Below are 17,986 nucleotides of genomic sequence, written 5' to 3'. Positions count from 1 at the left end.
ACGGAGGCGTGTTGGTGTTTGAAATCTTCGGAGCCCACTCCTTCAGAACCCCCAGAAACGAGGCCGTCTCCCCAAGAAGGATGACGCCGTTTGTCATTTCAGGAAGTGCCGCAAAACATATAGACATACAGTATGTTTACGCTGAAATGACATAACTCTCGACCAACCATAGTAAATCTGACGGGTACAGAGGAGGAAGTCAGGTGACACCATTAAGGAACAAGGAGGTTGACGTGAGGTTGAGGCAGATGATGGCCTCAACCTCAACTCTGGAAAAAATATCAGACCTTAACACAAGAGACTGAGATTTGTTTCCCCGTCTCCAACTAACATTCAGCACATTTTATTTTTTTTAAAAGACCACAATCATTCCCTAACCTTAAGTAAGTACTTATTTTAACCTAAACCGTGATTTACTGAACTAACAAGGAGTTTTTGGTGCCTTCACCACAGCAGCCCCATTGCCCCCTCCACACCCTTCACAGCCTGACATGTTTACAGAAATCTACTGTCAGCAACAAGAGGAAAAAAACAGCATGAACCACTATGAGTAAACAGACAGCTAAAGAAAACAATACATCTCATCTTCAAAGCCTCAGAACGCCAAACTTAGACTCTCCATATGACAAAGGAAATTAAATATAGTGGAAACTGCACGTCCTCAGCAAAAAGATATCCAGGGCTTCAGATTATTAATGGTAAGGTAAATGGCAAGTATTATGCAAACCTTGGTCAATTTTGTTTGGGTCAAGTTTTACAGCAATGCTGTGTTTCAGGTAAGACGGAGCCTTCCAAGAAAAGAAAAATAATGACTGCAGCTTTTTAACCACAGTAATGTGTCGTCAATCCACCTCAGGTTAACTCAGGGATGTTACTTCTCAACGGCTGCTGACTCGACTCCATGATTCCACTCTGGATTTTACACTGGGGAATTATGTTTTGCAACAGATGACTCGTGATGTCATGCTAGAAGGGTGGGTAAGGATTTGGATACATAGCAGCTGTGGAAATGAGTGGGGTAATCAGAAACACAACTTGGCAGACAAGTCAGCACACACACAGGAGTTCAATGAACTGTGTAGTATCAGCTAAATAAATGTAAAAAAAAATGTAGGGGCAACGTGGTGATACACTGTGACAAAGCCAGCATGTTTTGTTTTTTTCAGACGTTATAGCAGGAACATGTGTTGAGGAGGACGAGGGGAAAGGGAGAGGCTTCCTTCCTTCACTGCAAGTCACCGGGGAGGGAAGAACCAGACGTCACGGACAGAGGAAGAGGGATGGAGGGGGAAAGAGAAGAGGGGAGAAAGAAGAGGAGTGGACAAGAAATTGTGGGAAGGAGAAAAGAGAGTGAGAAATGAGGAAGGAAAGAAAATAACAGCAAAAGAGAGGTGTTGGATGAGAGCGGAGTAGGGAGGGGCGACACTGGGCATTAGCTGATGTTTTAACACTTGGGTCATTTCTTCCAAATCTTTCTCCAATGTAGGCCAGAGAGGCACGGCGCTGTTTAACTCATGATACTCACAGGACCAGCAGCTTGGTTTGATCAGGACTACGGGCCAAGAGGATCAAAATGAGAGGAAACTGCAGCTTAACTCATTAGGGCTGAGAGGATGTCAGTTTTATGTAAATGATCTTCCAATAAAGAGCCTGACAAATCACTTCCCTCTCCTGCTCTAAGTACTGTAGAACCAGCATTTAAAGCATAACACTGCATCATAATGCAAACCATAATGCTGCCACAATGAGTGTATAGCGTATAGTTCATTTATTGGCTTAAGTGTGCTGCAAAACAGTCTGATATATACTTTATATGCTGACAGCGTCATAAAAAAGGGTTGAGATTTGTTTTCATCCGGAGTCCTTTGTCCCATCCTGTGCCTCACTGCCTTAAAGCATTCCCATAAAAACAATTTAAAATATGAACAAACGTTTACTTTTATGGCTCATGGACAGACAAAAGGACTACAGATGGCCAGAAAAAAACTGTTGTAACTGTGGAGGGACGGCATGTTCTCAAGTACTCCATTTAATCTCTTTTAAGGCTTTACGTTGCTCTGTGCCTCCTCAGGGAGTGAAAAGATTCACCAACAATGAAGGGAAATATTCATATTCATGTGATACATGTTAAACTGGTGGTTTTCTAATCCATCAGACATACTGCAGTCAACTGAATTCACTTTGGACTGCAGGTGTGAGCCTGCCGTTGACATTGACAGTGAGAACCAAACCTGCATGGCCCTCGGTCACAGCAGCTGCCATTAAGAAGGTATTAAAGTGGACATGATTTTATTTTTATTTTGTAGTCATTTAGTGTTAAGTTTAGTGTTATGAGTAAAACGTTTAGCCAAATAATATATAGCACTTTAATCATTAGCATTTACTGCTTTCCCTATTTTGCAAATGTTTTTTGAAGTGTTGGAAGGAATATCATTATAATAACAGCGTGTTGGGCTCTGGGGAACTGTGACTTGGCATATAATAACAAACCAAATGTGCAAATCGGTGATATGACAATGTGTTCCAGCACAAAAATATAAATCTACAGCTTTGCAACTGTCAAACCTGAACTATAAACAATGACATTTCCCATAATTGGCTGCCTTTATATATATATAAAAAAAACACTTGGGCTCATAATATAATATAGGTCCTGGCTGCATTAAATGCAAGCTAGACGGGCTTTCAGATGGCTCTCGGGTCAATCTCTGGTCTCTGGCAGGAAAAACACACTAAGCTGTTCACCTGGACTCGTGTCAAACTGGTTGCTAAATACATAAACTCGCATAACAGTGCACTTCATTATTATCCTGCAGCAGCAGCGACAAAGCAACTATTTGGTTACACAACACATCCTCTCACACTGTAGCCTGTTGCTTCAACGCTGACTATTTCACTAGTTTAAACAGTTGGCCAACACACCAACGAGAGAGAGAGACAGAGAGACACAGAGAGAGAGAGAGAGAGAGAGAGAGAGGATGCAAAGGGGAGGAGGGGTCAGTTCATTTGACACACGTTTAACGTTACATCTAAGTTAGCTAACTTCCCATTAGCATGAAGCCGTCCGGCGCTTTGTTCGTGCTTCGGTGAATTATCCGACAGAACATGTTAGAAGAAAAAAAGCGGACATGAGTGAAGATAGCGGAATTCGCGCGCGCGCGCGCTTGTGTGTGTGTGTGAGAGAGAGAGAGATACAAGAGGGAGGCACGTACATACGTACACACACACACTCACCGCTCGCGGGCTGAGACACGGCAGACACAGCGGTCTGACCCATATTCCGCTGCTCCGGACCGGACCGAGTCCCGCCAAACAAACAAACAACAAACCACCCAAAAGCTCACGGGCTTCCGCCGCCGCGTGAACGCGCTCCGCGGCCGCCGAGCGAGCTCATTTCTAAAGAAGCAAAGTTTCACAGCGCGATGGCTGAGTCGCTGGAAACTTTAGTTCGCCGACTGACCGAGTCGCTACTACGTCGTAACTTCCCCTCCCACCTCCTCTTCCTCCTTCCGCGCCTCCTCCTCCTCCTCCTCCTCCTGCGAGCAGCTGAAGAATGCCGCTCATTCCTCGGTGCAGATTAGAGGCGCTGCTGGGGTCAACAGCTTGAAGAGTCTGACACATCCAGCCCCGGTTTACCCTGGACCCGGACGCACTGATGGAGCAGGTATTACGATATTATATCAGAAACAGCAATGTTTTAGTAAAAGTCATGCATTCAAAATCAGAACTAAGTAGATTTACTCAGGATAAGACTTTGGCATGTGACCCCTTACAAATGCTGTGTCATGGTTGGGCCTCATGTCTCAGATGTCTATATTGCTGATTTCCCCCTCTAAACATCTCAGATGGTTCCATTTAAATAACTGTCCAATCTTCCATTATTTAACACATTTGTTGGGGGGGAAATGACCAAACTGAATATAAAGTAGCTCCACCTAAGCCAGCTAAAACGGTAAAATACATGCTTGCTGATTGATTTGTCAGTGTTAAAAGTCTAAAATCGAATTGTGTCATATTAAAGATCTTAAAGGGAAAAAAGAAAGAGGAACATTTTTAGTTTCAGCGTCACTTGTTTTACTGTAATAGCATATCAGTCACTGGGGATATATTTTATGTAACTGTTAAGTAGGCCTACATTGTCTCATGATAATACTTCTGTATTTGTACTTAAGTAGGATTTTCAGTAACAGACTTGTATTTTTAAATTTTACATAAATTAATGATCTCTATACATGAATTTAAAAGGATTTAAAGAGCAAAACTATGCTCTCGAGTGTGCAGAGTATAACTGCAGTTTGTGGTGCAGACTTAAATGTGTGGATCTCACAGGGATCCACAAATAGATCTCGCCCATTATCACTTGAAGCAAGGAGAGATAAGAAGTAACGCGGAGATGATGATGATGATTGTTCAATTAAAAGGTGTGATGTAATCCTGAAACAATCCCTTATTTTCTTAATCATTTGGTCGGCAAAATTTCAGCGTGAGGTGTAACATGGCCATCACAAATTTCCCAAAGCCCAACATGATGCAATCAAATTACTTGTTTTGTTTCAACACTATACTCCAAAAATTGAAGATATTAAGTTAATGTGACCAATAAAAGCAGCTCGTCCTCAACATTGTGGCGGAAATTAGCTGGAAATAGGGATTGTTGAAATTCATAACATCATTTAATGATGAATTGCTTATGAAAATAGTTGCAAATTAATTTCCTGTAATCGCCGAATCCTTTTTTTATTGTCAAGATTCACGTTTTATTTACTTTATTTAATTATTTATTTATCTCTTTATGAAGCCATTTATACGCCTTTTAATATTAATGTGTGTCTTGAACGCTACGACCCCAAACCTTTGTCTTGTAAGAAGTGGAAAGAAAGAAAGAAAGAGGAACTTCATTAGTGGTGTCCGTGTCACTTTGTCCAACCCTTGCTTTGAAGATAGATTCTTTGAAATGAAACACTTTAAATACATGAATCAGACGTGGGAATCAACAAAGCCAAAAAAGTGGCAAAATAATTAAGCTCACAGTCCACGATGAATAAATACGCTCTGTGTCTGGACAGCGTCTGTGGCTCCAGAGGAGGGTCAGTACAGTATAAGCTCTACTGGGAAGGAGATTTATTTAAAAAAAAATGGCAGTGAACCCTGAATCCAGCTTTGAGCGGGTCAAAGGGGAGAAAAGGCAGAAATCTGTCACGGTTTGTGAGCACAACCTTTTAATCCTTTGATGGGACAAAGAAATAATATCTGTGTAATGTTCGACATGTGAGCTCTCACCACTTGTCACTGTGGCGAACCAAGCCAAACACTCCTGGCCCAGACTCTTTAATGTGGGAGCTGACTATAAGTGTGTGTGTGTGTGTGTGTGTGTGTGTGTGTGTGTGTGTGTGTGTGTGTGTGTGTGTGTGTGTGTGTGTGTGTGTGTGTGTGTGTGTGTGTGTGTGTGTGTGTGTGTGTGTGTGTGAGAGAGAGAGAGAGAGAGAGAGAGAGAGAGAGAGAGAGAGAGAGAGAGAGAGAGAGAGAGAGAGAGAGAGAGAGAGAGAGAGAGAGAGAGAGAGAGAGAGAGAGAGACTTATCTATCATCACTGTCAACAAACAGTCAGTTGACACCTTTCAGAACCCAGCGTGAAGTCAGACAGCAGTCAGAGCACACAGACACACATGCACGTACACACACACAGACACACTCGCACACTCATACCAAATTAAACTTGTCTGATCTGGAAGTGAGATGATTTTCCGTTAAGCACAAGACTGCCATCTAGTGTTAGCAGCACAACTCGGCTTGTGACTAAAGATGATTTGTCATCAAGTAACCTTTGTTTTTTTCCTCTCCATGTTCACTGATGACGGCCCACACCCCTCGTTTTCACCCAGAGTCATGAAAGCTTAAGAGGCCACAAACACAGTAAGCTCGTACACAATCCCATAAAGTAAGAGAGCACATACTCGCATTGCTGCAATGAGAACAATTCAAACCAGCAGTGAACTATAAACAAAACGACAACAAAAAAAGCAAGTTCACACGGGGAAAAAAGGGACAATCAAAAGGAAGCAGCACATTCAGCTCCCGCAGAAGTGTGTGCAGACCCGATTTTTAAAAATGCTGGACACAGCCTCATTCACCTCTTTTGTAAGCGTACAGCCACCTGAGTCATCTGCAATCGAGTGTGGCTGATTTAAATCTTCTCATCACAATGTGACGCACACATTCCTATGACATCATCAAACATAACCCTGAGTATAGACTAACGTAAATCCACTTTTGTTTGTCGCGTAGCTCGATGTCCTTTCACACCTGGGAGCCGCCGTGGCCGTTGTTAGCTAATAAGATGGAAGCGGATAATTGAGACAGGAAGGAAGTCAGTGAAGACGGGACAGGAGGATGGAAGTACTTAGTAAAGTTAACAGAGGAAAGTGACTGCATTAGTATTGACTGGGAGAGGTAATGTCATTAACTTGATGTATTAGCGGCGCATACTGAATTTGTTGGATGCTGCCCGTGTGTTAAAGGACAGTGGAAAATACCGTGGCGCTGACAGTCGGATTGAAATCAAACGACGGGTCAAACAGGGTGAGAAATGATTTTTGTCCTTTTTGCCGTCAACTTTTTGGATTTAAAGGACGATCAATTTTCCATATAGAGGAGTGATGATCACCAATTGATGATTGAGTTGCATGCACTTCAAGTTTAATGCTGTGCTTTCATTGGCGTGCACATTTGTACATCAGCTTATGTAATTAATTTAAATTTTTACATATTTTTATTGTATGTTTTATGTTCACCTGGCTGCAGGACAGTTTTACCCCTGGGGGTGCACATTACATTTAACACTCCATCTGCTTAAAAATAAACACCAGATTTTTTCCTGTCAACACACACACACACACAGACACCCTAAGCTCGCGGCAATACAACACCTTAACTGATTTGACTCTGAATATAATATATAATATAACTGAATAGAACCCAGAAGCCTCAGTGTGTTCATATTTTTGTCTGTGTTAAATTCCTATATAATATTACTTTCAATAATGTCCAAGTCTTCTTCAATGTGTTCCTCTAAAAGGGTAGAAATGACTACCACCTTTTAATAGATGCTTATTTCCGATGGACTCAGTTGTAGTCCTTGTATTTCAGGTTTACTTTAACATATTGACCTGATGACCACGTATCCATGTGAAAAAGGGAGGCCGAGAAAGTCTTTTCCAACAGAAACCCTAAAGATAGAGATAATGTTTGATCGTGAACAAATCTTTTCTTTGGGAATTTCTCGTCACAATGTCACTATTGACCCTTCTCGCTACCACTGCTTCAAACTCTTTATTCCTCTGTGTCAATTACAGATCAAGGAAAAGCTCCCCCTGGATTGGCTTTAGATCAATCCAATGCTCTTACTGTAAATCTGTGCAAGAATAAAAAACGGAGATCTTCGAGAATATACTGAAAGTCGAGACGACACCCACTGTGAGGGATTGGAATTTGTATGTCAAAAGTGGGACTTTTCAGGAACCGGGTCCCGTTTGTCCTGACACTAAATAACAGAGATCAACTGAGGGAGGCTGACCTTTTCATTGACCGGAACAGCAAAAGGAAAGACGGAGAGCAGGAGGAGGAGAAGGGCCAGAAGAAAGGAAAGGAGTCATCAAATATTAAGTAGTAGCCTCAGCGGAACAAGGAGGTAATAATTGTTTAAGTGCTACTTTTCAGAGCCTTTCACCCCTCCCCTTTATTTATTTATTAAACTCAGTTACTGCCAGTCTCTTAATACTGTCATAGTCAAAGGACAGGGACTCATATGTGCATGTGTGTCATTCTCATGTGAGCCAGTTTTAAAATGAATTTGTGCATTCATGACTGTTCATCGATTGTCTAAAAAAAGAAAAGTAGCACAAGTTGCCTATCTGAGAGTAGTACATTTCCCTATTATGCTTGAATCCAAACTGGTGTGTGAGGTTAGACCACATTTCTTTTAGAACAATCAAGGGTGACTCAGCGAGGCGCTCTTATATACAAGCAAACTAAGCTGAGCTGAGCAGAACTACTTATTCTTCTTAAATCAGAGCTGAACTTTCCAACAAATTCCAAATACATATGATTTTGCAAAATGGTTCAAAATGAGTTTCTTCCTGTTGCTTCCATCCAGAATCTGCAACAGAAATCATGAGTTCATGCTCATTTCCTCACCTTGCTGTTACGCAAATGACAAAACAAATGGAGCCACTAATTCTCCAGTTGGGTGTAATCAAACCTTCGCAGAAAAGATCATGAATATTAATGTTATTGAGAACTATGTAAGATTCATATTTTTTTCTTTAACATGGAAATGTCATCCCAGAACGACCTCGACTTTAAACAGGCCTGACTTTCTTGGCGTTTTTGCAGTGTGGCCACCAAATAAAAAACACTGACGTTTAACGCTCATCTGTGTGCAGGAATTAGAATGCTTGTGGCTGTGGTTGCTGATAGTAATCCAAAATTGTAACTTAATCGATGATCCAGTTCCTGCACATGATCAACTGCAGTGAAAGGAAGTCTGTATACAGTATGTAAGACCAACAAATATTCAATCATTCCTTCTTACAATCATAACTGTCCCTTCTCTCCATCTTCATAAAGTATTTTATTGCAGTAGTGGCTACTGTCATTTCTCTTCTTCACATATGCCAGTCAGCTTGTCTGAAACCTGATCTCCTGTTTGTTGTATTCTGTTTGGTGCAACCCATGAGCTGCCATCATAGCTAAAATGTTGCCTGTATAAATCAATAGTTGACATCCTGCCAGACAGGCAGCCAGGGAGCTTGAGATAAAACGAGCCCCGGAGAGACAGTGAAAGAGAGACAGAGGGACAGAAAGAGCTGGAGGACAGATTGATATGGTAATAATAATAATAATAATAACTGTAGAATAAAGGCCACAGCAGAAGGAAAATGTAAAAGACACATTTACACATGAGGAAAACCCAAGCCATGGCTGTGCTTTAGTAGTGTGTGCTTTGAGGTGATCAGAGGACACTGAATGTAAAAATCAAACAGCAGCCAGATGGATCATGGGACAATTTGAAAATGTCAGGCCCAAATAATTGTGATTCATATTATCCCAATAATCATCAAAATATGCTTAAACCTCTTGAAATGGCAAAAATCACACTGGTATCACGTTCAGTTGTGTTAAGAAACAAATACGTTTATTGTTCACCAAGATCAACTCATTGTGTTTTTTTAATTGCGATCCACGTTGAACCCCTGCATCGTCCCATCTCTGTACTGTACAGGTTTACAGTCGATCACAAAAACTGCCGTCCTAAGCACATCAGTCATGTTTGCCCAGTTGTGACTTGCGGCTGTTAGTCAGGACATTATGACTCTTGTGGAGACTCGACGTGGTTTTAAAGTAGACCGCCGCTGGTTGGAGATGATCGCTTTGGGCAACACCCAGCTAGATTTTACTGACTGAGGTCTGTTACTGGAGCGCAGCTCATGAGGTCTGGTGCCAGTTTTGACACATTGGTCCCGTATTTACAGCAACTGTACGACTGTAAACAAGAACCACCAAATGAATGGGGCATGTGAAGAATTACCAGCCTTGATAATATACAACATGATACAATACAACGTGTTCCCCACTAAGATGATCATTTGGTAAAATCACTATATGAGGATATTTGAGTGAGTTGTACAGACTTACTCGTCAAAGTAGATCCATCTGCCGAGATAGAAGAAGCTAGAAGTGTTGTTTTACCATGATGGCCTCACATGAAATGAAATGAGTGTGTGAGAGAAAGATAAACAGCCATATCTAAAGACTGTTACAAATGGCAAAACGGACACTGGCATATGTCAACTGAAATTAGGAGTAACCTTCTTTTTCTCAAAGAGGGTGCCTTGGAGTCTCCTTGGAGGTGGGTGTGCAAAGAGCTGAGGAGCTTCGATGAGACGGAGATCGTGACAAATGTGTCCACAGTCTCCAGTTACCAACGGTGAATGTGTTTAATCAAATGGCCACATGGAAATACGCCTCACCTTACATTGTCTCCCCAGTGAACTCTGACACAAAACCTGACACATGTACAAACACACACACACACACACACACACACACAGGTGCATCATGTTACATGCATATGCACGTGTGCACAATCATATGCTGCTTTGACTTGCAAAATGCTGACAGTGATAATTTGTCATGTACCCATGAACAACAACAACACACACACAATCAGACAACACAACAGAATCTAAATATCATCTCTGCTTTAAATGCCGTTCTTTCCTTATCAACACAAGCAACAGGGGCTTTAGCTGATTAAACTCCGTGATGTGTTTTGACAACCTCTGCAAACAATAATTAAACTATATTAGATAACATAGGCCCGGTATAGACTGCCTTCATCCTCCAGCAGAGTATCACACCAAGCAATGCACCAACGTATCATTGTCATTTAGTCTAATACACCCAAGATGGCCACCAGCCAAGCCCACCTGGAATTATGGGCCTTTTCTTTCCCCTGCAGAAATAATGGCAATACGGAAAAGTCATTGCTTTGTCTTAGTCATAGAAGAAATTATAATGCTACAGTGCAACTGTGGGCTGAGCAATGATTGCTTTTAAAATCAAGCACATAATACATAATAATCATTCCCTGCCACAGCGCACCAGAAGCCTGGTTAAGTGAAGACACGGCCAACCTTAATGTTATTAAGTGTTCTACTTGTAGCAGTAGCATCTTATTAATATTGCACAGTGTTGTTGTTTGTGTCTTTAAAGTAGCGTTCCTGTACATAATGCATGGCCGTGTTGTTGCTGGCATTGCTATATGGGACATGTTATTTTAGATTTAGGAATCAAATCAAAGGATAATTAGAAAAATCTGCCAGCCACATGATTTCGGACAATGGTCAGAAAGCCATACACGTATCATGTTGCAAAACACTATACCGATTAATGTGCACCGACCTGCGAACTAAACATTGTAAGCAGGCTGGTTTGACCTCGTGTCATCGAGGCTGAGGATTTACTGTGCCTGCGCGTAAAGCAATCGCTAACTAACAGGTGACAAACGAGACAAGAGACAGTATCTGTGTCACATTAACACAGACAGAAAGTCAATGAGACCCTGGACCACACATAAACACAGAAAGAGAAAGATGCAGCCGGTTCTACGAGGAGGAAACTCACCGTCATGTTCCATGACTTGACCCAGGGAGGATTATCAGCAGTGTGAATTGATCCTTGCCTCTTCCCGACACACCACCACTCTGCCTCCCTCCCTCCCCTACTGACTCTCCCCTCCTCCCTTTCTCACCGACTCCCTTCTTCTCCTCTTCTCTTTCCCCTCCCCTTCCCTCTCCCTCGCTGTCTACGTCCTCTCTCTCGGCTGTCTGCTCCTCACTCGCCCCTCCTCCCACTTCATCTGTCCCCCCCTCCTCACTCCAATCAAGACCATTAAAAGTTAATGTTTGTTTCCATCTCAGTTCCTCATTCTCCCTCCCAATCTGCGTGTCCCACCGCATTCATCTCCATCTCCCCGCCTGTCAAGTTTTTCCTCCTTCCTCCGGCTGCTGTCTGGCTCCAGTCTCACCCATTTTTTTCCCCCTCTGCCTACTCTGTTGAGGTCCCACAGTGACGTAGGTGATAAGGAGAGGAGGGGAGAAGGGAAACGGAAGGGACATCGAATACGCAGGTGTGTGCTGTGTGTTTAGTGTGTTTACTTTCCCTCGTTGCACTGTTCTTCACAGTTTTATTGCAGACACCAGATATTAACAGATCTCACATAATCAATACGAGAGATTGGCGGTAAACAGAAGCCATGTTTGTTATATGTAAGTCTAATGTGTCAGTGACATGTTCAGCTACTGGGATTATTTGAATGTTTTAGGCGTAGAAATAGAGTAGGAGAAGATATTGAACTTTCCCCCGGTGATTATTTGACTTGTTGTTAGTTGTTACCATGCCAACACGTCAGTTTGCAGAGATGGATGACCGGCTAGTTAGCTCCATAGCTTGCCCGTCTGTAACAATGAGGCTGTTTGAGCCAGACACTGGCCACCAGCACACTGTTCAGCTAATTATAAATGTTATACTTCATACGAAAGTTTGCCTGTTACATCAGCCACAAGGGCAATGGTACACATTAACATGGCCACCACACTGATCAACCTGCTATCATCCATTCTACTCATATTCTATTTCTATGGTTATAGCTTTATTGCCGCCACGAAGATCGGTACCTCATGATATTTAACAAAGCAATTTTACCTTATTTTAATTTTAAATCGCAAATATAACTCAGGTTAAATTTTCATCTTAACAATACATAACTTGGTTTCTTTTGTTAAAGGTCCTGAAAACTATTTAAAAACTATACAATCAGCTTCCTACTATGAGTGATGACTCAATATTCTGCCAAAGTTCGAACATTTTTAGTTCCACATACAGATTTTGTTGGGTTGGGTTTTTGAGTCTCTCTACAAATAATAATCTCTTAGTGTCACAATATTTAATATTCAGGAGAATTAATTGGGATTTGAATTAAGTTTTTCGGGGACTTTAAATCCTGCTGAACGGATACCTGAAGACCACTATACCACAGTGTGTAGAGATTAAACCCATGGATCATAAAACACAACATCACTAATATTTAAAATATGAAATAGATCAATGTAAACTCCAAGATGGATATAAATAAATGAAAGATATGGAGTTCGAGGAGGTAGGAGAGGCAGATAGATGACATTTTCTCTCACGAGTGTTGTGAAGAGTCACTCAAGCCGGTAAATATGTCATCTATGCCACTGACTGATGCTGCAGCTCATTCTGTAACACCAGACTGCCATCCGTGTATGTGTGTCTGCATATTGATTTTTAATTTCCTTGTTCTTTATTTAACATATCTCTTAACGTTCCTGTGAAAAGAATAGGTGGAGCAGGACATTAAAAAAAAGACACGGTGGACTGAAGAGACTTGCGTTACTGTGTATGTAAGCTAATGTAAACACAAGTTAATTAGACTGAGAACATCCACACAACCATCACTTCATTGACTATAGTGCAGCTGCTATCATGATCATTACTGTGTAAAGGATCTAGTTTTCCTGTTTGATTTTATTTTCCTCCCTTGTAACTCCTCCTCTTTTATTGTATTACTCTGTGTTATGTAAAAATCAACCCAGCGATTCTAAGTGTTCATTAAAGGCGCCATATGTAAGAATGTGGCCAAAACGGTACTACACTCAAATTCAAAACACTGCTAGTTGTATCGGCCTCCACCTCCACCCCCTCCCCTCCAGACTCGAGGTTGCCAGAGCTGTTGACATATCCTCCGTCAATGCTGCTAGCGTCCAGCCGACGTCCGGCCGGATGCCGGATGCCCGGAACAGGACAGTGCTAATGCTGCTAGCGTTAGCTGTGCTGCTAACGTTTCTTTCTATGATCGAAATGAACAACGTTGTTACTCGACAGTTCAAAGTATTCGAAATGTCCATCCCCGTCAAGCTATGATGCTAACTTAGTTAGCCAAGCTCAATTTACCTGTCTAGGAGAAGAGTAGCCAATTCTGCATCCGATTTCAAATTCCTCTCAGCTTTCAACTGTCTCCACCGTTCAAATGCATCCCCTATATAGACCCTCGCTTTGCCTCGGTTTTTATCTTGGCGTTTTTGTGAATCATAATGAGCTCTTTTGGGTTTCGTTGCCTCTGCCATTGTAGCTCAGTCGAAACTGGCAACCCGTGGTTGCTCGGCAGCTGAGACTCTACTAATATTTTGGCTGTACTGTTGTTGTTGGTAAGTTCAGTATGTTATATGATCATAATTCCTGAGTCTCTATGACGTATGAAGATGATTTTACGGCTAGTTGCTTTAGATTTCTTACATATTGTACCTTTAAAATTCCATCATGAACGTATGCAGCATTATTAGTATTTCAGGCTGTGCAGCGTTAACATCAACAAACATTAATAGAATTAAAGGCTTAGCAGGTAACCACACGGAGTTAATGATAGACGGATGGAAGGAGGGGAGCAACGGAGAAAGTGAGACTTTTTGATGCCGTCTAATGAAAGTCAGAGAAGAAAAACAGCTGGCTCATCGACTCCAAAAACGCCCACACACACACACACACACACACACACACACACACACACACACACACACACACACACAACATGAAAGTGGCAGAACTTCAAGAGGTCAGCTGTTTTAAAAAGAAACCTTTCTCCCCTTTAAATTTGAGAAAAACACATACAATCCACCCAAAACCAGGCGGAGGCAATCACATTCAACACTGAGTGCGATTAGACGAAGAAGAAAGACCCAAAAGTCAGTTCTGTTCAAATATAGGCCTTTTCAAGAAGACAATGAAAATCAAGACATGTTGTGTCATCATGCAATCAGCCGGTTGGATTACACTCACCTGTTGGCCTGCCAGTATCATGGTGTCCTGTAGCTCCAGGCCAACAAGTGCTCCAAATTAGATGACACAATCGGTTTATAATTCCCACTTTAGCACAACACAAAGACGCACCGCTCTGTGACCTCCAAACACATTAATGCTGAAAACGCCTTGTATGATCGGACACCACTGTGGTTAAGGGTTAGGTTTTGGATGAGGAAACATTGTGCTATCGGGGATCTTCCTCGTCATGGCTACAATGATGACCATGTGGTTAAGACTACAGTCTTAATTAAAAGAAGAAGATTGTTAAATGTCAATTGGAAGAAACGACTCTCTCAGTGTGAAAATCTGATGGTTCGTTGAGCCATATCTACCTCGAACTCCCGGCGCTGCAGTCTTTGTGTTTCTACACTTTGCTCCTTTGCTTCTGATGGAAATGAGTCATACTCTTTTGCGACTTTAACAAAAACACATGTCATCTCTTGGGGATAAGATTTCTCCAGATAATTCTTTGACATTCTTTCTCATGGAGTGGAGAATTTATTTCTAAAAGAAAATAAGTTTCACTTTTGGTGACTGTGCAGCCATCAGCCACTCTTGGAATTCTTAAAACCTCCTATTGGGCCAATTAATTGGTTTGCACAATTAATCAACCTCTTATCAGGGATTTTATTAATGAATTCAAGTGCTAATAGAAGTTATTATATGCATATACCTCGATAATTACACCTTCAAGTTGAGATTCTCAAGCAACAGCTGAGGGTGCTGATAATGTGAGGATGCTATTGTGGATATGCCTTAAATGATGAGCTTTTTGGGTATGTTGGTGGCTGTTACAGCAGCTGCAACAATGGCTGAGGAGAGACTGTGTGTGGGCAGTGAAGGAGGAAGAGCTGCTCTCTGCATTACAGGACATTTAACAAGTAGTTATTGCGGACTAAGAGGGTCTGTAATCAATGTTATTTCAAGAGAGTGCCTGCAAGGAGCAGAGTGTACCAGCAAGCTGGCACTCCTTCGTTGTCTTCTTCTTCTCTTTGGCCTTTCAGCTGTCCTCTCCTCCCCCTTAATCATCCTTTCCTTGCATCTCCTCCTCTCATTGTTTTTTTCACCATTTTCCCTCATCCCCCATCAAACTGTCTCATCTTATTTCTCATTGACTCTCTTCCCCTCACCTCTTTTTGTTCCTTACTCTTCTCTTTTATGTTGATTTATCATTTCTATCTCTTTTCATTTTTTCTCCTCTCTTTTTCACCCCATTTTCTCTTCATCCCTCTTTTCTCTTCTTCTTATCTGCCTGTGTAATTACACGAGCGATGCAGAGCCCATCCGGAGGACAGCATGCCATTTACAACAGATAGCAAAGAGCATCTCAGCCTGCACATTATCCCAGATTGATTTTTTTTCTTCACAAACCCATATACAAGTGCACAAGTTCATATACAGACACACATTAACGTATCATATTCTCGTCAAAAAATATCTAGCATTAAAAATTATACATGATTACTAATTTAACACACATTTAGCTTTTCGACAGAATGGATCTTCATCCAGCAAGAGAAATATCTATGTTTAAAAAGGATGCTGTAATTCATGTACTATTTTATTTATGTTATATTTGCTCTCCCTCTGTCCTACCGTCTCCATACAAATGTGTGAGGTGCCATTTTAATGCACATGGTTCTTCGGGAAATATGTGAAAAGGTAATTTGGCTCCCCCTGTTGCTTGATTTACAAACTGTTCGTTTTACTGAGCACAGCACAATGGAGATTCATGAATTGGTGTTTTTTGTGGATTAAGTTCAATTTGTCCAATTTTAAAATTATATTTTGAATCCATACTACATATCAGGATGATTAAAAAAAAAACATATTCAAGAAAACAGATAATGTGAGGACTGTATATCAAACAATCAACATAGAGTTTAATTTTCAAGCGAAGCCAAGTTGCTCTCCGACAGTTTAAACCATGAAGCTCGAAACCCGAACTGACAAGAGACATAAACAACTTTGGACATCTAATTTCCTAACTGTTCCACTCACGATCATTTCCTGTAATTACAACCTAACCATGAAAAAAAAACAGAACACTTCCTGTGGAGATGAGCGAGATAACTGCAACTTATAATGTGGGTATTGCTGTAATTTCAAAATCAATTTATCAGACTACAGAGCATGACTGCCCTTGTGGAAAAGCAGTTTAATAAGAAGAAGAATAAGTAATAAGAAATGAGTATCAGCAGTATATCTCAGAGTAGGTATAGGTATGTGAACACCGCTGCAGGCTTGAATCTGAAGGCTGATAGGAAGTGGTTAGCCGCTGAAGCGATGTATAAGCCTGTTAGAGCTCAACAGCAACGGATGCAAGCAGTTAAACTGTGACACTGACATCACAGACACTGACTGTCAGTGAGACGCTGAGGATGCACGGTTGGTTAACACTGTGGCCAAAGTCTAACAATGCCAATGAAGCAATTTATTTTTTATGTTTTTCTTTTACAACTTTTTGATACTTAACCTACAGAAAAAAAACAACATCTGAGTACAGATATAAGTACACTGAATTATTGTTTGCATACTATCTAATGCTTCAAGTGTAATCACCCACCTTCTCCATTCAACCCATTGTGTGACTGGTGTGGTGGCACCTGATGATTTGGATAAGTATGTCATAGTAAAGGAGTGAATGTTGATGCAATTAATTATTGTTTTTTTTAATGATGAACTTCAATATTAAAGATGAAAAAGTAAATTACTTGAGATTCAGTGTTACAGTGTTCAGGAATAAATCGTGAAACATGGGTGACAACATTATAAATGAGAGTATGAATAAAGAGAGAAAAGAAAGGTATTTTTGTATTCTGTCCAGAGCAAAATGTGAAAGCAACAGAGGAGTGAAGGTCTTGCTGCGTAGAAGTACAGGAAACCACAGCTCCTTTATTAATATAGAGATGTCGTCTGACAAGGAAGAACTAGTATAACTTGCTACACCAAAATAACTTTGAGATATTTTACATTCTTTGTAAAGGCAGACAGTTTAGTTCTGATGTCTCAGCTGAAAATGAATTTGAATGAATAAAAAAAAGCATAATGAGGCTAACTTTATAGGGCCTTGTAGTTCTATTTTGTTGTGGCTCATCCTACCTGAGCGGCATCCCCGAAGCCTGAACAGCACTCTGGAGCGAAATCCGGATGCATCACTCTGGGAGCGGAACCTGGGGCGAGGCCAAAGCAGAAAAAAATGCTTCATCTCTGGGTGGGAGTCCCCCTCCTCCTCATCTTCCATGGTCGCTGGATTGGGGTGGCAGATTCAGTGTCAGGAAGAAAAGAGACAAAAAAAAAAACTCATTACCATCAGCAGCAGTCCGCCTCCTCCTCCTTTCACTCACTCAAACTTTTCCTCTGCAGCAGACAAACCATGTGTGTGTGGGCATGTGTTTGTTAACGCCCACTGTCTCTGAAAAACAGGTTGCTTATATAATGACTGTTAAAAATGTGATCTGACAACATAGTAAAGACCTGTGAGGGATATTGGTGGCTGCATGCCTATCTGACTGAGTGTTCTTTACAATGTGAGAAAGGGAAAGC

The 17,986-nt window shown here is 41.3% G+C and overlaps 1 protein-coding gene across 3 annotated transcripts in view; it reads right to left on the bottom strand.

Annotated features, from left to right (window-relative positions):
* The window catches only part of phactr2 (phosphatase and actin regulator 2), a 34,143-nt gene extending 16,362 nt beyond the window's left edge, over nt 1–17,781 (bottom strand). Inside the window, exon 1 of one of the 3 annotated variants that reach the window (XM_084020813.1) lies at nt 17,543–17,781. In XM_084020813.1, coding sequence (XP_083876939.1) covers nt 17,543–17,684 — 142 coding nt within the window. In that variant the 5' untranslated portion in view covers nt 17,685–17,781. Of the gene's footprint in view, nt 1–3,234; nt 3,462–11,182; nt 11,272–17,542 lie in introns of those variants that run through there. The other 2 variants (XM_084020815.1, XM_084020814.1) reach the window with 2 other exon arrangements.
* Nucleotides 17,782–17,986: the final 205 nt, after the last annotated feature.

This window comes from Eutrigla gurnardus, assembly GCF_963514095.1.
Source record: "Eutrigla gurnardus genome assembly, chromosome: 11".
Classification (NCBI taxonomy): domain Eukaryota; kingdom Metazoa; phylum Chordata; class Actinopteri; order Perciformes; family Triglidae; genus Eutrigla; species Eutrigla gurnardus.
Note: the sequence above shows the minus strand (reverse complement) of the source record. Positions and strands in the feature narration are given on the sequence as shown.